General features: G+C 38.8%; 1 protein-coding gene across 3 annotated transcripts in view; it reads right to left on the reverse strand.

Annotated features, from left to right (window-relative positions):
* ADAM9 (ADAM metallopeptidase domain 9) overlaps positions 1 to 27117 on the reverse strand; it is a 177435-nt gene that overhangs the window by 139230 nt on the left and 11088 nt on the right. For all 3 annotated transcript variants that reach the window (XR_011498901.1, XM_070500114.1, XM_070500115.1), the window contains exons 2-3: positions 17032 to 17129; positions 12052 to 12110 (exon numbers count right to left, since the gene is read on the reverse strand). Coding sequence is in view for 1 of the 3 variants with exons in the window: in XM_070500114.1 (XP_070356215.1) it covers positions 12052 to 12110; positions 17032 to 17129 (157 nt within the window). In the remaining 2 variants the exon portion in view is untranslated. The remainder of the gene's footprint in view (positions 1 to 12051; positions 12111 to 17031; positions 17130 to 27117) is intronic.

A 27117-nucleotide genomic window follows, 5' to 3' on the forward strand; every position in this document is an offset into this window, starting at 1 on the left:
GGGTGGTTAGAGGGTCGAAAACCCCTGGAGTGCTTACACTTGAGACAGTGTCTCTTCAAATGCCCTGGATTTTCATAATAATAGCAAAGACTGGAAAATTTCTGGTTCTGTCTGAGGATCTCCATTTGGTGAAGTTCAAAATTAAGGATTTTTGTGGTCCTCCTTTCAGCTGAGTAATCTAGGGCATGAGAGAGCCAATTTGCCAGACTGACCAAATCTGGAGTGGACACAGTCTCCCATTCCATCCTGGTCCTTCTTACTAGAAGAGAACGGTCCTGGTTCAGCCCATTAATAACCATACAATTAAAGGCTACCCAAATGGATTTAACACCCATGGCGAGGCCAGAGCTCTCTCTAAAAGCGATCTGAAGCTGATCATAATAGTCATGAACAGACTCACCTGTGAAACCCTGAATTCTGTACAAGCCTGAATCCTGTTCTAATCAACAGGCTTAGGAAAGCTACCGTACTCGTTCGGGGAAGCTCTCTAGTGAGTGTTCCAGTATCTTGCCAAATGTTAGGGGTCTGTTTTTCTAAATCCCTTTCAGGGTTTTCCCATCAGGCAAGTTTCATCCAATGCTGGGCCTGACCTTCACCAACAAGCATGTGGACTAATTGATATAAACCTGAGAAGCCAGGTTGATAAGTCTGAAAAACTATGTCAAACTCTTCAGCAAACTTATGGGGGTCCTCAGTTACTTTGGGAGACTTGAACTATGGTTCACCACTCAGCTTTAGTCCAGGGAACATAAGAAATGTGGGCTTTATCTGGATCCTCAGAAGACTTAACTTTAAAGGGGCAGGTTCTGATAGGTTCAGAGGAGGAGCGGGGAGAGGTTCAGAGATGGGAAGTTTGGCAAGAGCATTAGAATGGGGAAGTGGAGGGTCTAGAGAAGGTGGGGCAGCACAGAAGGGAAAGAGGAAGACGGTGCTGGGAGTGGCACAAGCGACGAAGGAGCAGGGAGAAACCGACAAGATGGTGCCTAAGACAAAGAAGCCAGAGGAGGGGAACATGAAGATTTAGAAGCCATTTCGTTCTCCTTTAGTTAATTAATTAGTTAGTTAATTCTCCTCTCGGTTAATTTAGTTTTGGTGTTCTGCAGAGAGGCAATTTTAGAGTCCCGAGTATGTTTGGAGGCCTTGAGGTAGCTATTAAAATAGATATCCCATTCAGTTTATTTAATTTCAGAGTGATGGGTTTTCTCTAATTTAGTACTGAGAAAAGCAAGTTTGGGAAGACCAAAAATCCCCCATAATAGCCACTGCTGTTCTGAATCACTTTTGGTTAAATCAGTTCATTTAGTTAAAAGTGTGCATGAGGAGGGACCATCGTTTTTAAACATGAAATGAGCCAGGGCACCTAAAGACGGGCTGCCCTTAGAGCACTTAGATGACTGGGATCCCATTTCTCAAATTTTCCTAAGGGCAAAAGAAAATTCTTAGCTAGCCTGATCCCAAAAGGATCAGATTCAAAAAAAAGTTTCAGCGTGCTTCCAAAAGGAAAATAACCATATATTCACCAAGGACAAAGCCTTGACAATAAGGATGAGGCCCTGAACCAGAAAGGACAAAGTCTTTCACAATCCCGAACAAAATCAGAGCTTGAAACACAAGGAGAGGGGAGCTCAGAATCCAAGAGGAGAGTCACGGAAGCGATGAGCGCAAGAGGCTCAATGCAGGTACCCGCTCGATTCCGGGGGTCGTCATCTCTCAAGGGTTGCCTCCTTCAGATCCCACTTTTTAACACCATTTAATGAGAACTTTAAAATACAATCGCCAGTTATTTTACCAGGAAAATGAGTTTATTCAGGAACAGCAAAGGAATTGCAATTCGGAGCATGCCAACTATGGTGAACAGCAGGTAAGTCCAAAGAACAAAAGAGGAAAGCTCACTTATAGAGAAAGAGGGAGAGTTGGGTGGGGCTGTTCTAAATGAAAGTTCATTGGAGGGGAGCAAGAGTTGAGGATGGCAACAGCTCCTCTTTGGCTGAGCTGCAGCATTTTCCACGGGCTGGGCTTGTTGCCAGGTGAAAAGAAATTCTTCCTTCCTCCTGCTGGAGTAGCAAAGTAGCAGCCCACTTCCTGTTGGAGATGCAAGGTCTGTCTCTTCCTGTTTTGGGTAATTGATGAGGAGTGGCAGGGCATGAGAGCTCCTCTACAGGCCTTCCTGACTCAATTTTAGTTGAGGTTTCCTTTTTTAATTTTTACGTACAACTAGGGACACAACTCATAAGGCATTATCCCTACAAGAGATGAGTAGGAATAAAAAATTTCACCTGAATTAGATTACTTAAAATAATTAAATTATTATAAAAGAACGAGGTACCATAACACTAAAAGCTCATAAATGGACTTGCATCAGAAGTCGTGTGCTTTACTTCCTCATAAAGAATGTTAGGCTGCACGTTTGTTCCAAATGTCAGAAAGTGCTGGTTGCAAAAAACTTAAGTAATGTCCTTAAATTTTTCTGATACATCTCATAGGAATAGTATAAATTAGGTAATATTGTAATCATATTTCTGGAAGAAAAATAAGTGCTTTTACTCTTTTCTAAAAGTCCTATGTAAACAAGAAGCACTCATTGCCTTACCTCAACTACAGAGGCAAAATTTGTGTCAGTTGTTGGAAGAAACAATTACTGCCGATTCCTTGCATGTTAAGGGAGCTGAGTAATGTAAACCACATGTGTAAAGATAGGGTTATCTTTGTTTAAGAAAAAAATGTTCAATGACACTTTACTCAGGACCATCGCCATAGCACAGGGACCACAGCAATGGGATTTTATAGTGGGGAGAGAGATCAGGCTCAACTCTAAACACCAGGTGGACAAGTGGGAATTTACAGCCAAGGAACAGGGTGGGGTCTGTGGATGGAAAATTACTAAGAGAAAACATCAGGAGTGAGGGGGGTTCTAGGTAAACCAACCTAACACATTCTTGCTGAAGACAGGCCAGGGTGATCAGACATCCAGAATGATCAGATGTTGGGGGGGGGGGGTTCCTGATAAACCGATTTAGCAGGGTTCTTACTGGATTTTACAAGGAAATGCACCCATAGGCCTAGGAGAAGGTCCAGCAGTCTGACTAAAGTCTAGTCAAGCAAAGAATCTTTGTTAGTCTCTCCTGTTGTTCAAGGAAAGAAGAGACATTCTTCTTTCTTCTGAACAATATAAGTCCATTTTCTCAATTGGTTGCCTTTTGTTCATTAAGCACCAGCTGAATCATCTACTGGGACTTGGCAGTAGAGGATATTTGCTAGATGGTGCTGGCAGTCCAGCATTTAATGAGGGGAGTTGCTATGAAAATAAAAGAAAAACAAAGACTAATAGTTAGGAACCCAGTTTCAGAGTCCAGTGGGCAGCAGTCAAGACTTTTAGACCTGAGCTTGAAGCATCTTTAGAGGGTAGAGTGAGGATGGCATTGGCCATCTGACAAATTTTCCTAGTTTGCAGTTCGAATGTCCCTGGTGATGGCATCAGGTGTTCTGGTGAACTTTCCGAGTGGTCCATACAGCAGGAGGCACAAAGGCTGCCCATAGGTGATCTGTTATGGTAATTTTTTTTTTTTTTTGAAGTTTATATCAAGTTGTCTAGCTTCAGCTTGCAGAGCTTTGGCAAAAGCACAATTTTAGTTCTCAATGATTCCAAGTCAGAAGGGAGAAAAATCAGAACGTTAATTTGGAGACTTGTAGCCAGATATTGGAGGAAACTGGAAGAATTCAGGATTTGGTAAGGACTGGCAAAATGTGCAAGAAAGAATCAGCAAGAGTATGCTATAGTTTTCCATTGAAACAAAAAAATTTCTCTCTATAATCATTCCCATTGTGCAAGAAAGAATCAGCAAGAGTATGCTATAGTTTTCCATTGAAACAAAAAAATTTCTCTCTATAATCATTCCCATTTCTGCCAAAGAAAATCAAAGTAAGACTAATTTTTTGGAAAGTAAGTCTAGTCTCATTAAACCTGGCCTGATCATTTGCATAAGTGCAGCAAAAACAGTGTTTGACCACAGAGGCCCTTGTTTGAGTTTGCTTTTCTGGAACATTTCACAGGAAATCTCAGATTGGACTTTTAAAAGCCTCTCAGGGCTGGGAAGCCATGTCGACTTGCCACCAGATCCTGCCTGCAAGACCTATAGATTTGGGTGGATTCCTCTCTTTTTGAGGTCCCCAAAATATCTTGAGCTTCCTGAACCTGCTAGAAGTGACCTTCCTTACTCACCTGTGAGGCAGGAAACCCTGTAAAAGCCAAGTACAGGCTGGCTTTTCCAAGGAGGGCTTTATAAACCTTGGATCCTTAACGTCAGCTTTAGTTCATTAAAGCTGTCTGGTCATATCTGATTCAATGCACTTCATTCTCAAATAAGACCTTCCAGTCAAAGCCTTGGTGATATAAGCAAGGTTTCCAATTGTGTTCTGTTACAAGGAAAACAGATTCTTACTGAACTTATGCAAATAACTATATTGCCATGACCAGAAGAATACTCTTTCTAAGAGTTTCCAAAGTCTGGAGGGCTTAGGTAGGGAGAAAAGATAAATGCCTCAATTATGTTTACAAAGGTATAATTTACCAAGTTGCTATAAGCTATACATAGCTTAAGAGAAAAAAGAAAAAGGTTTCCTTAAATCTAGAAAATAAAACATTGAAGAACCAAATGTTCCAAACAAATCATAAAAAATTATAATCATCCTCATAAGTTCATTCAGTCCCATGTAATTAAACTCTTGTTCTGCTTGATCTTGAGTTAGCGGTTTTATGAATCCATCAGCTTCTTCACTAGTTCTAGAAACTCTCAGTCCAGTGGCATGGTCTCAAAGTTTTCAAATAATGCCATCATGGACCATTCTCACGTGTAGCTGATTATGAACGCTTTCAGAAAAGAATCAGGGTAAAATAATAACTGTGAATGACAAAAAACTTAATAGTCATGGTTAAAGATATGATGAGCATTCACTATAATGCTATTGACAAGGAAATTTGGTTATTTCTGTGATATACAATAATTTAAGATAATAACAGACAATAAGGATATTGACACATTTCTATGAAGTTCATACAATTTCTGAAATACCTATATTAGTAACATATATCCATACACATATAACCTAAGGTATACCATCACTTCCTATTTGACAATGCTTGCCACATAACTTAACATATTAAATAAGCCTAATTAGTTCAACATCTCTCTTTTTATAAGAAGAAAGACTGGGGCCGGCCCGTGGCTGAGTGGTTAAGTTCACCCACTCCACTTTGGCAGCCTGGGGTTTCACCGGTTCAGATCCTGGGCACAGATGTGGCACTGCTCATCAAGCCATGCTGAGGCATTCAGAGCCAGAAGGACCTACAACTCAAATACACAACTAGGTACTAGGGGGCTTTGGGGAGAATAAGTAAAAAAAAGATTGGCAACAGATGTTAGCTCAGGTGCCCATCTTTTAAAAAGAAAAAGAGACAAATCCTTTGAGATTTTTCCAGGGGCCCTCTGGGAAATCACAAAGTTAGTTTGAGGTCAAAAAAACCCCACTTAGAATTTGATTTGGGTACACTGCAAAAATGTCAAAAGGCTTGAACACTTGACTAAGTAGGATTACAGGTCCTTTTAATTGTGATGAAACTCACAATTAAAAGATTTCAAAGGCAAATACAGACAGTTACACAGTTGTAAAAAATTCTTAGCTCTCTTAATATTGAGAATATTGGTTTTCTTAAATAATCAAAGACCTGATAAATATGAAATGAAGCACAGGAAATTATTTTAAAACACAAAATCTTGTTTTCCCAGGTAGATTAATTAAAGAGTAAAGAAAAACAACCTTTTTAACAATTTCTTATTAAGAGAAAACCAATAATCTAAGTAAAACTTTGTTGTTTTAACAGAGAAATAAAACCAAACTCTAGTTTTGCATCAGTGTACTATTGACACGAAGGCAAATTACAAAAAAAAAAAACTTACAAATAAACCCATCCAATCTTAGCCAGCTTTGACCACATAAGGAAAAATTCCTATTCCAAGGTTCCTTTTCCATAAACCTAAAAAAATTTTCTTATATCCGTTCAGTTTTTGTCCTACTCTTTCCTTCTTATTCTACTTTAGCCATTCTACTTTAGGACAAATTACTCTCTTTTTCCCTTAACACACCTTTCATATGTTTCCTTGCATCCAGAGTTTTATTTTCTTTACCCTTTTTCCTAATAGTTGCATTTACATATACTGATTATATTTTTTTAGCCATTCATAACCCTGATTTTTAGTGAAAATTAGGAAAGCAGGCAACTGCAAACCATCTGCCACATACCATCATTTTGTAGCAAATTTATGAATATATAATTTCATAATTTCTAGAGACATATGTCTTTTTCATAGTACAATTCCTCATGTTTATTAACAGACTCAAATATATTTAGCTTCTCTATACCATATAAAAACAAGATGCCAAAAGTAAGTAAAATTAAATTTATGTTTCAATGTTTTCTTTGGAAATGATCTAGACAGTAAATGAATATCTATCATTAACTTACTATAGCTTTAAGGTTTCAAGTTATGAAAAAGACTTTTGAAACAATTTTTAAAGAGACATGATAAAATATAATTATCATTGAAAAGTTCATAAACTTTTATCTCATTTACATATATTTAATTTACTTGTGCTTAACAATTATGCTTGAATTACTCATGAAATTTCATGTGGCATTAATCAAACAAAGCTAGCCATCCATCATCTTAAGTGATTTTTCTTGTTGACAAATTGGGCAAGTATCAAAAAAAAAAATCGCAGAGCAAAAAACCTAAAAAGTTATACAAATGATTCTTCCCTCATTTTTTTTTAACTGCTGTGCCTGACACACATCAAGCGATTTCTTTTTGTGATACATTTTGTTCTGAGGTTGGATTTATAGTTCATAATCTTAAACATCTAGTAAAGACAACATAAGCTTGTCTGACTAGCAAACATAGGTAGAAAAATATATCTGCATTATACATTTAATACTGACAACTTTGAAGTTGTCAGAGTTTATCAATAATTTTATCAACAATTTAAAAACTAGCTTTATTTACCAAAGATTATCCCAGATCATTTGAGCTTAAAAAAAAAAAAAAAACACTTAGGTTAGTTTCTATATTTCTGAGAGTTTTAGGAAAACAATTTATATAAGTGCTGATTTATCCCTAAGCCAATCTGAACAGAACTCCTTTAAGGGATTTCAGAAAGTAAACTGGTAATACCATCCAGAGGTAGGAAACTATCACACATATATAACATACTCCTATAGAGACATATACATATACATGTATGCAGACAGACACAAATAGAGATCTTACAGCTTCCATTCTAAAATGTTAGCTATGAGTCAGTAAAATAGTAACTACAATCTCACTGGTTTATCTCCACTTTGTCTTTTGGGGGGTTTTTTGGTGAGGAAGATTGGCCCTGAGCTAACATGTGTGCCACCTGTCCTCTATTTTGTATGTAGGATGCCGCCACAGCATGGCTTGATGAGCGGTGTGTAGGTCCACGCCTGGGATCCGAACCAGCAAATGCCAGGCCACTGAAGTGGAGCATGTGAACTTAACCACTAAGCCACAGGGCTGCCCCTCCACTCTGTATTTTTGTCCAAATTGTGTTTCCGGCAAATGAAACAAGTTGAGGTTATCCACCTAACAATATTTGTGTAGGAGACTTTTAAGATCTTCTTTTGCCCTCAGACGTAATCTTATGGAGGCTGTGGGCTAAGGAGACATCCATCTGCTGTCTGGACGTTTCCAAAGCCCATGTGAGTGGACAAGTCATCCAGCTCTACTTCCAAAGAGACTTCTTTCTCTTTTCAGCCTCAGGTAGTTGCCTTCAGGGATATCTGAGGCCGCTGAGAGCCCCCAGTGGAGGGCAGGGGACCTAAAATTCAAGTGACTGTGGGGAAATGAGGAGCTGAAGTGGGAAGGGAGAAGTCTAACAGGGGCGGACAGAGGGATGGAGGAAGTAAGGGTTTGCTGGAGGACATATCAAAGGATTCCAGGGAAGTAGAGGGAACATGGAAGGTGGTAAGAGGAAGGAGCAGCAGAAGCAGTGGGAAGGGAGAAGTACTAGAAGAGTCCATTTGAGATCTTAATTTTCCCAAAGAGGCCAACGAAGTTCCAAATTATCCTCAGCAAAACCATGCCAACAAGAAAGGAAGCAGGCACAGCAGAACGTTGCAGGAGTTTGAGAAAAGGGTTTCAGCTGACTGAGAAGTGCCTATGGGAGAAACGGGATCCAACAGAGAGAACAGAGAGACCTCACAGAGAGCCAGGAAGAAGAGACTTCCAGTGCAGGGAGGTACCTTTCAAAAGAAGCCTGGGACTCTAACCCAATGTCAGAGAATACACTCAAAATCTTAAGAATCAAGACCCCTCCTTACCAGCTTCAACGGACGTTTGTCCGGAACAACAGTTTAAGAGTCGGACACAGCAATGGATCCCCAGTCAGTCAGGGGTAAAGACAAAGCCTTCAAAGGTGCACACTTACGGTCCTGGGTGAGAGATGCAGGGGCCCAATAATGAATCTGACCCTGAGTCATGGCACCATGACTGGCGAAGAAAACAAATATTCCATGACCCTTGTTAAAGATGGTAAGGCAGACTTTATACTCAGGACCATTGCGGTGAGTGTAGGGACCACTGCAATGGATTTTACAGTGGGGGAGAGAGAGCGCAGGCTCAACTCCAAATACAGCATGGGCAGGTGGGAATTTACGGCCAAGGAGCAGGGCGGGGTCTGTGGATGGAAAATCACTAAAAGGAAACATCAGGGTGAGGGAGCCTCTGGCTAAACTAACCTAACAGATTCTTGCTGAGACAGGCCAGGGGGATCAGACATCGCCTGGGGGGCGGCGGAGGATGAGGAAGCTGATCAGATATCCAGAGGGATCAGATATCGAAGGTGGGGATTCTTGCTAAACTGACTTAGCAAAGTTCTTGCTAAAGCTGGACTTTACAAGGAAGTACAGAGACGGGCCTATGATAAGGCTCATGAGCCTGGATAAAGTTTGGTCAAGCAAAGAATCTTTGTCACGTGCAGAACTGGAGCAGCTCTTCGCCTATCTCCAACGCTTACGGACAAGTCAGGAATGCAGTGCGCTAGCTAGCGATTTACAACGTGACATTTCAAGTTCTACACTCCCCAGGAGGCCTCCAGGACCAGCCGGTCTACATTGTTTAGAGATGGATAGATCGATGGTTTGCATGCAGTTTAATCAGTCACACAGCCTGACTTCAGCCATATGACCAGCGTACTATAAAAGACCCCTTCTGTAAACTCGCGCCTTGGCTCCTAAGCTCCCCTGAAAATATCTCAGTGGTTCATATCTTCACACATATCTCAGTGGTTTGTAACCTGAAGACAAAGCATGTCTGCGCAACTGAGAAAGGCCCCTGGGGGGCGGTGCCTGGGAGTTTTCAAACCCCCTGATGATTACTTGCACTTTCTTTTCCTGATGTACTGTATCCTTTACCTTTATTAAAGTCTACTGAGTGAGCTTGGGCGTAGCTGTGGAGTCTTGAGTCCTTCCAATGATCCAATCTTGTCCAGTCACGGTAGTCTCCCTTCTCTCACTCTCCCTGACAGATCCACCCGCTGTGCTCCCTCTAGTGGTGAATTTGAAAAGAATAAATTGCAGATGCTTGGCGCTGCTCTGCCCTTCTTCCTCTCTGGGAGTCAATGCCTGGCCAGTGAGAGCACAAGTTCCACTAGGCTTCTCCAGAGCAGGCCTGCCACCATGTAGCACTGACACAAATGGCTAAATCTGCCTTATACTGGGGTTCAAGACCAGCAGGTCCACCAGGCTCTCATGCTAAGCTAACCCTCCAACCCAACCTTTATCAATAATAAAAGTGATGTTCTGACCACCTATTTAACTTACCCTTCTATTTTATTTTTAAATTTGTTAAGCACAGGCAGTGAAAAGGTGTGCTATCTTCTTTCCCACAACCCCAGTCCCTGCCAGACACCCCAATTAAATGATATGTACACTCCTCTACAAGGGGGTTTCATAGCTTGAATCAGATTCTCAAAAGATTTGAGACCCAAAAAATGTTAAGAACACTATCCTAAAGGCAATGGGAGGAAAAGTAAGCATTTATTCAAATACAGCCACTCTCTTATTGAATTTCATACTTTCCCCATTACTAGGGAGAGTGTATCTGAGCCAGTTTATTCTGGGCTATCTACTCTAAATTTTTTTCCTTGGTGATCACTAGCTTTGATGACCACCTTTCAAAAACATTGAAAGGCCTAACGAGTCTTACAGATGCCTAGAAAAGTACCATCTTCCCACCAATTCAAGAAGCACAGGAATGTAGACCAGACAGAGTACATATATAAAAATCACTAGGCTTCAGGTCAAGTGACTTGGATTTGTGCCCCAGCTTGAAGATTTGAAAACTACATGATGCTCAGCAAGTCAATGAACCTTCCTGAATCTTTGTATTCTTATCCATAAAATGAGGACAATAAACACTGCTCCACAATGAAGTTGTTATGACAATATGATAAATGAGATAAAGGTTAAGAAAATGCTTTATAAGCTGAAAACCATGCAAACATAAGGAACTATTATTTTGTTGAAATAATTTTAATTAACTTACATCTCTTTGTAGAAAGGAAGAGTAGGAGAAAATATTTAGACCTACTAGATTTTTGTACATATTGACATCATTACCCCTATAGGAGTCAAGCAGGATCCCTGAGGAGTTTTGTGGGAATTAAATAAATACTACACTTAAAAGTACCTGGTATGATGCCTGGAACATAGAAAATATTTAATAAATGTTAACTTCCACCAAATACAGCAGAAGCCTTCAGAAAGTCTCTCTGTCTGAAAATGTCTGTCATGCTGCCTGAAATTCTGCCAGGGTGACTCAAACCCTTTGGCTCAGCATCCTCTTCTAAGATAAAAAGTGTTACTCAAATCTGAGGATGCATAAAAATCATCTGGAAAGCCTGTTAAAACACAGATTGCTGTGACACTTCCCAAAATTCCGATTCATTCTAGGGCTGGACCTGAGAATGTGCATTTCTACAAACTCCCAGCTGCTGCTGCTGCTGGTTCCTCGACGGGCACTTCGAGCAGCACCTCCTTAAACAGCAACACTTCATGTCCCATCATTCACGCCTCAGTGTAAATGGGTTTATTAGGGAGCTCTTTTTCTCTCACTAAAGATACTGGAAGTTCTGCTACACAAGAAAAGGGAAAGAGGGAACAGGACAGGCCACAGGAAAGTGCGGGGCTCAGCACAGTCAGAAAGCCTGACATTTCAAAAAGGCAGCCAAAAAAGACAGATTACCAGGGTGGGATCAGGTGAAAACATGTCAAAATTAGGAGATGGCATTAAAAGGGCGAGGTGAGAGACTACTGTTATGGACTGAATGTGTCCCCCTTCCCCACAAAACTCATATGCGGAAGCCCTAAGCTCCAGTGTAGCTGTATTAGGAGATGGGGCCACTAAGGAAGTAATTATGGTTAAATGAGGTCATACATGTGAGGTCCTGAGACAACAGAATTAGGATCCTTATAAGAAGAGACATGAGAGAGCTTGCTCCTCCCCCTACCCCCCACCCTGTGCACACACCAAGGAGAGGGCAAGCGAGCACACGGTGAGGAGATGGCCATCTGCAGCCCAGCGGACAGCCCTCACCACACACCACCCCTGCTGGCACTCTGGTCTCCAGCACTGTGAGAAAACACATTTCCGTTGTTTAAGTCTGTGGTATTTTGTGATGGCAGCTTACCAGACTGATACAACTATTAAGACTTCTTTACCCCTGCTCAGTTGTTACTTGGGCTGATCACAATTAAAAAGTTTTCTTCTAAAATACAACTTTCCCTTACTTTAATTGAAATTTATTTTCCCTTGCTTGAATGTCAATGGAAATGCGAAATAGTACGGCTTTTTCCACACTTCTACTCTTATTATTCTCACTTTTTAATCAATCTACTAAACAATACCTAAGAAAGGAAACCAACACACTATTGGAAAAAAACATTACTGAAAAGCCAAAGCAAATTAAATTTCTTACTTGTTCCTTTCCAAGTGAATAATATGTTCTTTTCCTTCAGCTTGAATGACATAAGATACCTAAATGCACAAAGAAGAAGAAAAGAACAATAAAATATCATCTTATAAATTACTTTTCAAAACAGGTACTTTTAGGGGACAGGAAGTTCCATCCTGAATTAAAATAATTTGGTATTGACTGAAATTGTTTTATGGAAGAAACTTATATCTTCTCTTAAATAAAAAAAATACACTCTGATTATCTCTACGTACTTTTATAACCTATTGTGGAAAATGACCTGCTCGTTTATCTAAACTCTTCTGAAAATCATTTATAATTCAGCTATAACTTCAGGGATTATTTTTATTAAGTCCACACATTTATTACTTCAAGTATAAAGTACTTCCTCCTTTTGTTTGAATGAAATGCATCTGTTAGTTTCAAGAGATTATCCCTAGTTCTAGTTATCCAAAAGTTGAAAATAAAATTCCTGCACTTTGATGATTTTACATCTTCATATGGATTACCACAGCTCATCAATTCTCAAACACACTCCCCCGTCCCCGGAACATCTCTGAAATCAGGATGCACTGTACAGAGGCACAGCACTCTAACTGGTAGCACTCTGTCTCTTTCATAATTAGTGGTACGTTAAATAACAGCGTGCCTTAAACTGATGGCATCTCGAGTCAATGAATTGAGATAAGCTAACTTGCCCTTACACATCCTCAAGCCCACTGGATCCTCTTCTCTACTTCAAACAACTCTGAAACAACTTCCCCAGCAACTCACCACTTCATTAGCCAGAAGCAGTTATTGTGATCACTAAAACCAGGAAATGCAATTTTGCCTTAACTCTTTAATAAAACAGGAAGTCATGGAGGGACTCGACAACATACAATATCATCAGAAGTGTCCTCTTATTTTCCCTACTGTTTCTGGACTTTAAGTTAACATTTTGCCAAGAAATAGCGTGATCTCCTCTTCTAGGGCACATCGTCTGACTCCTAAGGCCTAGAGCAAGTTCTAGATCCCAGCATTCTACTTCCACATCCTGAGTGGAAACCTGAGAACTCTGTGTGATTCACCTCAGTCCCTACTGAGGCATCAAAAATACCGAGCTCCATCTATCACCACAGTTTTGGCATGTGCCTTTCCATTCTTTCTGCTCTTGGCCAATCATAGGATGTACAAACATCACTGTTATCTCCTCTGAGAAGAATTCTGAGAATTGTATCATGATGCTATATTCTTTCCCAAAATATCTGCCTCGATTGCTCATTCACCCTCCTTTTGGTCCTTACTCAAGGTCACATTCTCAGTAAGACCTTCTCAGGCTGGCCTATTAAAAAACACAAACCCACCTACCCACCATTACCCCTACTTCCAGCACTCTCTATCCCCCTTCTTGCTTTAATTTTCTCCAGAGTACTTATTATCATCTTAAGTGTCTACATTATTCATCTATGTTATTTGGTTATTGTCTCCCCTCCCCCACTAGAATGGAAGCTCCATGAAGCATGGATTTGTGTCTGTTTTGTTTACTGCCATATGTGCAAACAATGCTTCCACTTCTCCAACTATTTATCAGGGAGCATGAATGACATTTATTATGATCAAAAGTATCTATGTGTGCGGTACTAATGAAGATACGACCAGAGACACAGTAAAGTGGAAAACACAGTCCCTGAGCTAAAAAAGTGAAGAAAAGGAGAAAAACAAAGCAAGCATAAATTAATTCTATTCTAAGGCAAAATATAATCAAATGGTAGAATGCCCAGTTCAAAACAAAAACAGGAGAAATTACAAACTGTTCCACTGGAAGGAGATCTTACAGTCATTTATTCCTTACTTATAGAAGAGTAAATGGAGTTGATGGACCTACTCAACTAGTGGTGGTACCCAGAGGGAGGGCTAAAACTAAAAGCTCCTGATTCTAAACTCCAGTGTTCTTTTATCTATGACCAGTCCCTATGCAATGAGCAAGCTGCCTTATCTTTATAAATATATCAGCAATTCAGAGGTAATAAGCTAAACTCTATCCTTCCTTATCTGTTAATGTTAAATTATAATAAAGTTAAATTATACTTCTATAAAGTTGAAGAGTTTGCAAAATCAGTTGAAGTCCAAATATATGTTTCTGAACTTTATAGTGAGAGAAAATAGTCTTAAAAAATGATTTTTGTCTATTGGTTACCCTATTAGCACAGTACATTTCTTCCGATATGGAGATGAAACTTACTTTTGAGTCAACATTCCCAGATATGAAATATATGCATGTAACAGACTACTATTCTCCAGTGTCCGTGACGATACACTATGAAATGTTCTACCTATCACAAACTAAAAGAGAATGACACCAACATCATGGCAGGGTGAGCACACCTGGTGATCTCTCCCCTCCAAGATACAATGAAAACGACACTCATCCTCCAACAAAGAACATCCACACAACACAAAAGACATCTGAGAGGCCCATGCAGCCATACGACGGAGGGTGGAGAGGCTGGAGCCTGCCTCAGAGGAGGTGAAATGGGTTAAGAGAAATCTTCATTCCCTCCCCAAAAGACTGGGATTTGGGACTGCCCACAGCCTCCAAGAGGGAAGGAAGATGGAGGGGACACCCCTTCAGGGGAACATCGAAGGTCCTTGAGGTCCCTCGCAGCCTTGGGGAAAGCCCCCTACTGAGGTAAAAGCTATCACAGGAGTGACTTCATCAAGCCAACACCCCAGGAGAGTAGATAGCAAAAGCAGAGCAAGTAAGCCCACAAGAGCACACAGGAAAAAGCAGCCCTCCTTCCCCACCTGCCCAGCACCTGGGATTCTGGTGGAATGAAGAGGGCTCAGAATATGCAGTTCTTGACCCCCACCCAGTGATGATAGGTAGTAACAACAATCAATAACACCAGGAGGCAGAAGAACAGGGCCATGCCCTCTAGCAGTATCAAAAATGATATTAAATCATATCTCCAGACAAGAGAGAAAATGACAAGTACCCAGAAATCAGCCTTGAAGACACAGAAATATGTAATGTAAATGACAGAGAATTCAAAATAGCTATCATCAAAAAACTCAGTGAATTAAAAGAGAATGCAGAGAAACAATTCAATGAGTTCAGGAGCTAGTTCACAAAAGAGATTGAAACTATAAAGAAGAACCAATCAGAAATAATGGAGATGAAAGACAGAATGGATGAGATAAAACAAAAGATGCACTCCCTGAACACTCAAGTGAACATCATAGAGGAGTGAATCAGCATAATCGAGGAGAGACACGTTGAAATTTTCCAGACAGAGAAGGAGAGAGGACTAAGACTAAAAAGAAATGAAGAACATCTCTGAGAAATATCCTACTCAATTAGGAAATGCAACATAAGAATTATAGGTATTCAAGAAGGAGAAGAAAAGGAGAATGGAGCAGAAAGCTTGTTCAAAGAAACAACAGTGGAGAACTTCCCAAACCTGCAGAAGAAAATGGAAATCCCATGAAAGAGGCTATCAGATCTCCTGACTATATCAATGTAAAAAGATTTACTGCAAGGCATATAGCAATGAAACTGGGAAAAGTCAACAAGAAAAAATATTAAAGGCAGCAAGGCAGAAGAAAATAACCTACAAAGGAACCCCTATCTGGCTTTCAGCAGATTTCTCAGCAGAAATCTTCAAACCTAGGAGAGAGTGGAATTATATATTCAAATCTTTGAAGAACAAAAATTTTCAGCCAAGAAAACTCTATCCAGCAAAAATATCCTTCAGAAATGATAGAGAAATAAAAACTTTCCCAAATAAACAAAAGCTAAGGAAGTTTGTAGCCACAAGACCCCCTCTACAAGAAATTCTTATGGAGGCCCTCGAACCTAAAAAAAAAAAAAAAAAAGGAGAAAGGGGTTACAAAGCCTGGAGAAAGGAGATAAACAGGTAGGCAGAATCAGAAAATAGTAGCTATACATCAGCAGAGGTTAGCAAATACTCAAGTATAACATTAAAGATAAAGGGAAGGTAAACCCCAAAACAAGGATAATCTTGTCATTTTAACTATAAAATCACAACATAAGATGGAATAAGACATTACAAAAACAACACAGGAGGGGAAGGGGAAGAGGTGGGGGACTGAATCGGTTTAGTCTAAGGAAATAAAAGGTCTTCATAAAACAGACTATCTTATCTACATTTTGCGTACATACCTCATGCTAACCATTAAACAAAAAAGCAGAACAAAGACACAAATAATAAATAAGGAGTAAACTAAAAAACTCAACTTTAAAAACTACATAACTCAATTGGCAGACCGAAATACATGGGACAAGAAACAAAGGAAATGCAAGAGAACTGGAAAACGAGTGATAAAATGGCAGAATTAAGCCCTCATATATCAATAATCACCCTAAATGTAAATAGATTGAATTCTCCAATCAAAAGACACAGAGTGACAAGATGGATTAAAGAACAAGACCCAACAATATGCTGCCTCCAGGAAACACATCTCAGCCCCAACGACAAATACAGGCTCAGAGTGAAGGGATGGAAGACAATATTCCAAGCTAATGGCAAACAAAAGAAAGCAGGTGTCACGATACTTATATCAGACAAAGTAGACTTCAAGATAAGACAGGTAAAGAGAGACAAAGAGGGGCAGCAAAGGCACAAACAGAGGTTAATTCCTATTACAATAACAAGACCACTGTAACTATCACCAATCAGTTAAGGGTCAGAAATCTATGTAATCAGCATCCTACCCTGGTTATAGAATTTTTTTTAACTGACTATTTCATTCTCCTATGTTTCAAGATGACCATTTTGTCTTTATAAAAAAAGATACTAAGAATCAATATCTCCCCTTTACTAGAATAACGTCCAGTGGACACCAGTGCCACGTGTGTGGTACTGCACTAATCATTGGCCAACATCACTCACTGAGCCAATCACCCCTGAAATGCACACACTTGTCTTAAAAAAAAAAGGAAAATTTAAATACACATATATTTCTCAAGAGATAACTCACCTGTTTTGAATAGGGCCTAGGGGCTTCTCTTCGTTCTCTAGTTAATCTCCAAGGAGTTATAATTTCATAAGAAGAGAGATGTGAGGTCTGTTGAAAGCCTAGAGAAAAGGGAGTAACAAATATTATATAACAAGTGAACTTGAAAAACTACATGGTACCAAAATATAATGGAAATCAAAAGCTAAATATTCAAATCACAGAAAAAGCATCTGACATTATCATATTTAAATTTACAGAGATATAAATATATATAGTTTTACATGAAAACAGCAACATACTAGATAAGTATGAGATGCAAAAAATGTTATTTCCTGGGAGCAGCAGTTAGCTTTGCACATTCCACTTTGGTGGCCCAGGGTTTGCCGGTTTGGATCCCAGGCGTGGAGCTATGCATCACTTGTCAAGCCATGCTGTGGCAGGCATCCCACATATAAAGTGGAGGAAGATGGGCATGGATGTTAGCTCAGGGCCAATCTGCCTCAGCAAAAAGGGGAGGATTGGAAGCAGATGTTAGCTCAGAGCTAATCTTCCTCAAAAAAAAAAATTTTTTAATGTATTTCCTAAACCAGATATCAGTCTCTATCCAAACAGTATATATACAGCAATCATTTTCAAGCAATTTTTAGCTATAAATCTTAACTCCTTTTCTTAAAAGAAATTTTAAGGTATAAACACAAGGGGGGATAAAAAGAACTGATTCAGTGGGGAAGTGAGGGGAAGGCACCTGAAGCCCAGCACTATCACTCATCTCCCATTTCCCATCCTCACCCAACATGTATGACATCCCCTGAGAGTGCACAAGGGCAATAAGGGGGAAAAGTAGTTACTTTTAATGCCTGATGGATTAACTCTAATAAATAAACACTCAACAATGTAGCAGTTGTCTCAAATGTAATTACTGCCATTAATCTGTCCTAAAAATAAAAACGTTAGATAAAATTTATTAACAGTGAACAATTCAAAACAATTATGCAGGGCCAGGCCAGTGGCATAGTGGTTAAGTTCATGTGCTCCACTTCAGTGGCTCGGGGTTCTCAGGTTCAGATCCCAGTTGCAGACCTATTGCCACTTGTGAGCCACTCTGTGGCAGCAGCCCAGGTACAAAATAGAGGAAGATTGGCACAGATGTTAGCTCAGCAACAATCTTCCTCACAAAAATAAATTCATGCAGATTTACCCCCTATTTCAATCCTGTTCAGTTTACCACGCAGTAGAATCACATCTAAGTGGGACTTGGGTTCTACAGTCATCCTTCAGTAAAAATTGAGTATAATCTTACATCAATAATCACCCTCAATGTAAATGGATTGAACTCTCCAATAAAAAGACACAGAGTGGCAAGATGGATTAAAGAACAAGATCCAACAATATGCTGTCTCCAGGAAACACATCTCAGCCCCAATGACAAACACAGGCTCAGAGTGAAGCGATGTAAGACGATACTCCAAACTAATGGCAAATAAAAGAAAGCAGGTGTCACAATACTTATATCAGATAAAGTGGACTTCGAGATAAGGCAGGTAAAGAGACAAAGGGGGCAATATATAATGATCAAAGGGACACTCCACCAAAAAGAAATAACTCATAAATATCTGTGCACCCAACACAGGAGCACCAAAGTTCATAAAGCAACTATTAACAAACCTAAAAGAAGATATTAAAAATAACAAAATAATAGTAGGGGGACCTCAATACCCTACTCACACCATTGGACAGATCATCCAGACAGAAAATCAACAAGGAAATGGTGAAATTAAATGAAAAGCTAAACCAGTTGGACTTAATAGACATATACAGAACACTTCATTCAAAAACAGCACTACACACAGTCTTCTTAAGTGCACACAGAACATTCTCAAGGATAGATCATATGTTGGGAAACAAAGCAAGCCTCTATAAATTTTAAAAAATTGAAATAATGACAAGCATCTTCTCCAATCATAGAGCTATAAAGCAGGAAATTAATTACAAGAAAAAAGCTGCGAAAGCGACAAAGATGTGGAAACTAAGCAATATGCTATTGAACAAGCAATGGATAATTGAATAAATTAGAGGAAAAATCAAAAATATCTGCAGACAAATGAAAATGGTAACATGCCATACCAACTCATATGGGATGCAGCAAAAGCTGTATTAAGAGGAAAATTCATCACAATACAGCCACATCTTAAGAAACAAGAAAAATACCAAATAAGCAATCTCAAATTACACCTAACTGAATTAGAAAAAGAACAAAGCCCAAAGTCAGCAGAAGGAGAGAAATAATAAAAATCAAAGAAATAAATGCTATTGAAACAAAAAAGGCAGTGGAAAGGATCAATGAAACAAAGAGCTGGTTCCCTGAGAGGATAAATAAAATTGACAAACCCCTAGCGAGACCTACAAGGAAAAAAAGAGAGAACGCTCAGATAAACAAAATCAGAAATGAGAGAGGAGAAATAACAACAGACTCCACAAAAATACAATGGATTATAAGAGAATACTATGAAAAACTATATGCCAAAAAAACAGATAACGTAAAGGAAACGGATAAATTCTTAGGCTCTTACCACCTCCCAAAACTGAGTCAAGAAGAAACAGACAATCTGAATAGACCAATCACAAGGAAAGAGATTGAAAGAGCAATCAACAGCATCCCAAAAGATAAAACCCCAGGCCCAGACGGCTTTCCTGGGGAATTCTACCAAACTTTCAGTGAGGATTTAATATATATCCTTTTCAAGCTATTTCAAAAAATTAGGGAGGATGGAACACTTCCTAACACATTCTAGGAGGCCAACATCACTCTGATACCAAAGCCTGAGAGCACAAAACAGGAAAATTACAGGCCAATATTGCTGATGAACACAGATGCAAAAATTCTCAACAAAATTTTGGCCCTCCAAATTCAGCAATACATCAAAAGGATCATACATCATGATCAAGTGGGATTGACACCAGGGACACAGGGATGATTCAACATCCACAAATCAATCAACATGATACACCACATGAACAAACTGAGGAATAAAAACCACATGATCATCTCAATAGATGCAGAGAAAGCACTTGACAAGATCCAACAGCCATTTATGATAAAAAGTCTTAACAAAATGGAGATATAAGAAAATTACCTCAACATAATAAAGGCCATATATGGCAAACCCACAGCCAATATCATACTCAATGGGGATAAACTGAAAGGCCTCCCTCTGAGAACAGGAACAAGACAAAGATGCCCACTATCACCACTTTTATTCAACATTGTACTGGAGGTTTGGGCCAGAGCAATTAGGCAAGAGAAAGGAATAAAAGGAATCCGAATAGGGAGTGAAGAAGTGAAACTCTTGCTGTTTGCAGATGACATGATCTTATATATAGAAAACCCCAAAAGATCCATTGGAAAACTAATAGAAACAATTAACAACTACAGTAAAGTTGCAGGGTACAGAATCAACTTACAAAAATCAGTTGCTTTTCTATATTCCAATAACGAACTTACAGAAAGAGAACTCAAGAATATAATTCCATTTGCAATCGCAACAAAAAGAATAAAGTACCTAGGAATAAATTTAACCAAGGAGGTGAAGGACTTATACAATGAAAACTAGAAGACATTACAGAGAGAAATTGATAATGACTTAAAGAGATGGAAAGAGATTCCTTGCTCATGGATTGGAACAAAAAACATAGTTAAAATGTCCATACTACCCAAAGCAATCTACAGATTCAATGCAATCCCTATCAGAATCCCAATGATATTCTTCACAGAAATAAGAGCAGAGAATCCTAAAATTCATATGGGGCAATCAAACACCCCGAATTGCTAAGGCAATCCTGAGAAAAAAGAACAAAGCTGGAGGTATCACAATCCCCGACTTCAAAATGTACTACAAAGCAATAGTGATCAAAACGGCATGGTACTGGCACAAAAACAGGCACACAGATCAATGGGACAGAACTGGAAGCCCAGAAATAAAACCACACATCTACGGACAGCCAATCTTTGACAAAGGTGCCAAGACGATACAATGGAGAAAAGACAGTCTCTTCAATAAATGGTGTTGGGAAAACTGGACAGCCACATGCAAAAGAATGAAGGTAGACCACTATCTCATGCCATACACAAAAATAAACTCAAAGTGGATCAAAGACTTGAAGATAAGTCTGAAACCATAAAACTCCTGGAAGATAACATCGGTAGTACACTTTTTGACATCGAACTAAAAAGGATCTTTTCAAAGACCATGCCCTCTCTGACAAGGGAAACAAAAGAAAAAATAAACAAGTGCGAGTTCATCAGACTAAAGAGCTTCTGCAACGCAAAAGAAACTAGGATCAAAACAAAGAGACAACCCACCAACTGGGAGAAAATATTTGCAAATCATCTATCTGACCAGGGGTTAATCTCCATAATATATAAGGAACTCACTGAGCTGAACACTAAGAAAGCAAACAACCCAATCAAAAAGTGGGCAGAGGAGATGAACAGACATTTTTCCAAAGAAGATATACAGATGGCCAAGAAACATATGAAAAGATGTTCAACATCACTAATCATCAGGGAAATACAAAACTACACTAAGATACCACCTTACGCCTCTTAAAATGGCTATAATCACTAAGACTAAAAATAACAAATGTTGGAGCAGGTGTGGAGAGAAGGGAACCCTCACACACTGCTGGTGGGAATAAAAACTGGTGCAGCCACTGTGGAAAACAGTATGGAGATTCCTCAAAAAACTAAAAATAGAACTACCATACGACCCAGCTATCCCACTACTGGGTATCTACCCAAAGAATTTGAAATCAACAATCCAAAGTAACATATGCACCCCTATGTTCATTGCAGCACTATTCACAATGGCCAAGACATGGAAGCAACCCAAGTACCCATCAACCGATGACTGGATAAAGATGTGATATATATATATAATGGAATACTACTCGGCCAGAAAAAAAAGAAATTCGTCCCATTTGCAATAACATGGAAGGACCTAGAGGGAATTATGCTAAGCAAAATAAGCCAGTCTGCGAAAGACAAACACCAGATGGTTTCACTCATATGTGGAATATAAACAAGTACTTGGACTAAGAAAATAGTTCAGTGGTTACCAGGGGAAGGGGGGTGGGGGGCCACAGGGGGTGAAGGGAACACTTATGAGGTGACAGTCAAGAAATAATGTACAACTGAAATCTCACACTGATGTAAACTATTATGAACTCAATAAAAAAATAAAAATTAAAAAAATAAAGGTTCAGAAGGGGAAAAAAAATTTTTTTCCCAGAGATTAGATAATAACCCATTTGACATCAGTATATAAAGGCTACTCCTCAAAAAAAGTAGAGGGACTTACTAATGGCAATTAAATAAATTACCTGAAAGTCAAAAAAAATTGAGTATAATCAAAATTGCCCATGCAAATCCCTTAGGAAAACACTCCATGTTGGAGTCTGATACAGTTTCTCAACACATCCAACACAATCTCTTCTTCTTCCTGCATCATTGCAGACAGCATGTCAATTTTTTCAGTGAACTTGATGAAGTAGATGGTCTCCATCCAAGGAACATGGATGAAATATCTATATTTCTACATATCTGTATACTGAAACCACATGCAGTATGAGGAGGCTTAAGACCGGCATATGCAAACAAAAAGGCTAAGAGAACAACAAAGTCACATCTTCCACTCAGTGAATCAATATAGGAAATAAACTCATTAAGTGTAATTTCTTCAACAAATAAATGCCATGAAAAGGGAGAAGAGGGGATTTTCATAAATTAAAAGAGTCTCATAAACATTTGGATCCTAATTCAAATAAATCAACAGAAAAAACATTCTGAGACAATCAGGGAAATTTTAACACTGCATAGATATTTTGATGATCTTGAGGAATTACTGTTAATTTCTTAAGTATAATAAGTATCTTGTGGGTAAGGTTTTCTTTTAAAGTTCTTTGTCCTAGAAATTCATTCTGAATAATCAAGAACAAAATATACAATATCTAGGATTTTCATCAAAATAGTTTGGTGTGTGTTTGAGGGAGGAGATACACGGGAAATTATATTAAAACTGGGTAATGAGTACACAGGAGTTCATTACTCTTCTCTCTACTGCTATATATGTTAAGATTTTCTATAATAAAATAATTTTTTTTTAAGTAGTTACCTATAGGGAGTGGGATGAGGCGAGAGATTTTTAATTTTCACTTTACATAACTGTACTATAGTGTTCATGAAATATTACAATTACATCACATATCATATATATTAGACTATAAAAAGTATCATAAATAAACATGTAAAATTCATAAGTAAACGTAAGAAACTTGTTAAAAGTAGTTACCACAATGGAATAGAACCAGAGAGTAATGAGATAAGAACTCAGACTATTTCCTACACTCCTGTATGTCTGTATTCTTTGAATTTGTTTTTATAATGAGTATGTATTTTGTAACCCCTGTATCACTTTTGAAATTAAAAGGAAGAAAAACAGTGTTTCTTCAATAAAAAGGCATAAACTGAGAGAGTAACATCAGCATCATGGCAGAGTGAGCTCTTCCCTTAGTCTCTCCTACCTAAGATACAACAAAAAGGACATTCATAAACCAACAGAGGACATTTACACAACACAGTAGATGTCTGAGAGTACCAACCAGTCATATGTCTGAAGGTGGGGGTGCTGCACCCCAGCCCAGGAGGCAGTGGAAGTAGGTAAGCAGATCTCCTCTCCCTCCTGAGTGGCAGTGATCTAGGGGCAGGACCACGCATGGCAGCTGCCAGTGCACGACCCTGAGAGGAAAGGGGAAGCAGGAGAAGGCAGCCCTCGGTGGAAACACTTACACTCTTGGAGTTGCCCCCCAGCCTGTGGAAACGCTCCACACCAAGGGAGCTAAGCAATCGCAAGGGTGTCTGCACCAAGCCAGGCAGACAGTGACAGCAGAGCCAGGATGCTCAGGGTCACATACATGAAAGGAAGTGCCCCTCCCCACCCCACCTGGGGCACCAGCTCAGCCTGACAGCCTAAGCAGAGGATCCCTCCCAGAGCATCTGCACCTACGTGTGTAAAAATAACATAAAGGAAAATCTGTAGTCCTTCAAAAACAGAGCTGACTTTATGGAGGACAGAATCAGCAATTTAGAGACAGAAATACAGAAATGATGCAGATGGAGAAGAGAGAAGAAAGACTAAAAAGAAATGAAAGAAATTCTCCGAGAAATCTCCGACTCAAGTAGGAAATGCGACGTAAGAATTATAGGTATTCCAGAGAGAGAAGAGAGGCAGAAAGGAGCAGAGAGCTTGTTCAAAGAAATAATAGCTCAGAACTTCTCAAACGTGAAGAAGGAGCTGGAATTACATGTAAATGAAGCCAACAGAACACCTAATTACATCAGTGTAAAAAGACCTTCTCCAAGGCATACATTAGTAACCACTGGCAAAAGTCAATGACAAAGAAAAAATATTAAGGAGCACAAGGTAGAAGAAAATAACCTACAAAAGAACCCCTATTAGCAGGATTTCTCAAAAGAAACCTTACAGGCTAAGAGAGAGTGGAATGATATATTCAAAATTCTGAAAGACAAAAACTTTCAGTTAAGAATACTCTACCCAGCAAAATTATCCTTTAGATAGGATAAATAAAAACTTTCCCAATAAAACAAAAGCTGAGGGAGTTGACCGCCACAACATGTCCCCTACAAGAAATTATCAAGAAGGCCCTCATACCTGAAAAAAAGAAAGGGTTTACAAAGCCTTGAGCAAGGAGCTAAATGGACAGACAAAATCAGAAATATGCAGTTCTCTATCAGGACAGGTTAGCAAACATGTAACTATATCATCAAAGACAAAGGGAATGAAACCATCAAAAATGACTATAATCACTTCATTGTCACCACAAACTCACAGCACAAAACGGAATAAGTTATGACAACAATAACTTAGATGGGAAAGAGGTAAGGGATGGAATCTTCTTAGGCTAAGGAAATAGGAGGCTATCAGAAATGGACTATCTCATCTATGAGATCTTTTAAACAAACTTCATGGTAACTAATAAATAAAAAATGAGAGCAGAGCCAAAAATCATAAATAAAGAGAAAACTGAGAAAAACATCACAGAAAATCACCAAACTGAAATGGCAGTCAGAAATACAAGGGAAAAGAAAGAATGGAAACATACAACATCCGTAAAGCAAGAGATAAAATGGCAGCATTAAGCCTTCATATATCAATAATCACTCTAAATGTAAATGAATTGAATTCTCCAATCAAAAGACACAGAGTGACAAGATGGATTAAAAACAAGACCCAACAAGATGCTGCCTCCAGGAAACATATCTCAGCTCCAATGACAAACACAGGCTCAGAGTGAAGGGATGGAAGATAATACTCCAAGCTAATGGCAAACAAAAGAATGCAGGTGTTGCCATAGTCTAGACTTCAAGATAAAAAAGACAACGAGAGACAAACAGGGGCAATATATAATGATAAAAGGGACACTCTACCAAGAGGTCATAACACTTATAGAGGCACCTAACACAGGAGCACCAAAGTACATAAAGCAACTATTAATTTACCTAAAAGGACAAACTAACAGCAACACAATAACAGTAGGGGACCTTAACAGCTCACTTACATCAATGGATAGATCGTCCAGACAGAAAATCAACAAGGAAATAGTGAAATGAAATGAAAAACTAGACCAGTTGGACTTAATAGATCAATATACAACACTCCATCTAAAATCAGCAGAATATACTTTCTTCTCAAGTGCACATGGGACACTGTAAACATAGACCATATGGTGGGAAATAAAGGAACCTTCAACAAATTTAAGAAGATTGAAATTATATCAAGCATCTGTTCTGGCCATAATGCTATGAAATTAGAAATCAACTACAAGAAAAAAGCTGGGAAAGTGACAAATATGTGGATTAATATAACTACACAACATGCAACTGAACAACCAATGGATCAATGAAGAAATTAAAGGAGAAATCAAAAAATATCTGGAGACAAATAAAATGAATATACACCATATCAACTTGTATGGGGTGCAGCAAAAGCGGTCCTAAGAAGGAAATTCATAGCAATACAGGCCCACCTTAACCAACAAGAAAAATCTCAAATAAGTATTCTTAAAATATACCTAACACAACCAGAAAAAGAAGAACAAACAAAGCCCAAAGTTAGCAGAAGGAGGGAAATAATTAAAATTAGGGCAGAAATAAATGAAATAGAAACAAAAAGAACAGCAGAAAGGATCAAAGAAACTAAGAGCTGGTTCTTTAAGATAAACAAAATTGAAAAACCTTTAGCCAGACTCACTAAGAACAATAGAGAGAAGGCTCAAATAAATGAAATTAGAAATGAAAGAGGAGAAATTACAACAGACATTACAGAAATAAAAGTGTTATAAGAGCATACTATGAAAAACTATATGACAACAAATTGCACAATCTAGAAGAAATGGATAAATTCTTAGATTCACACAACCTCCCAAAACTGAATCAAGAAGAAATAGAAAATCTGAATAGAGCGATCACAAGTAAAGAGATTGAAAGAACAATCACAAACTTCTCAAAAACTAAAAGCCCAGGACCAGATGGCTTCTGAGGAGAATTCTAGCAAACATTCAATGAAGAGTTAATACCATCCTTCTCAAACTACTCCAAAAAATTGAAGAATACTGAACACTTCCTAATGCATTCTACGAGGCCAACATCATCCTTGATCCAAAAGCCAGACAAGGACAACACAAAGAAGGAAAATTACAGGCCAACATCACTGATGAACACAGATGCAAAAGTCCTCATCAAAATATTGGCAAACTGACATAGCCATACATTAAAAGGATCATACACCATGACCAAGAGGGATTTATACCAGGGATGCAGGGATAGTTCAACATCTGCAATCAATCAATGTGATACACCACATTAACAAAATGGGAATAAAAACCACATGATCAGCTCAATAGATGCAGAGAAAGCATTTGACAAGATCCAAGAGCCATTTAAGATAAAAACTCTCAGTAAAATGGGTATAGAAGGAAAGTATGTCAACATAATAAGGGCCGTAAATGACAAACCCACAGCCAACATCATAC

Source organism: Equus asinus, chromosome 27, assembly GCF_041296235.1.
Source record: "Equus asinus isolate D_3611 breed Donkey chromosome 27, EquAss-T2T_v2, whole genome shotgun sequence".
Taxonomy (NCBI): Eukaryota; Metazoa; Chordata; class Mammalia; order Perissodactyla; family Equidae; genus Equus; species Equus asinus.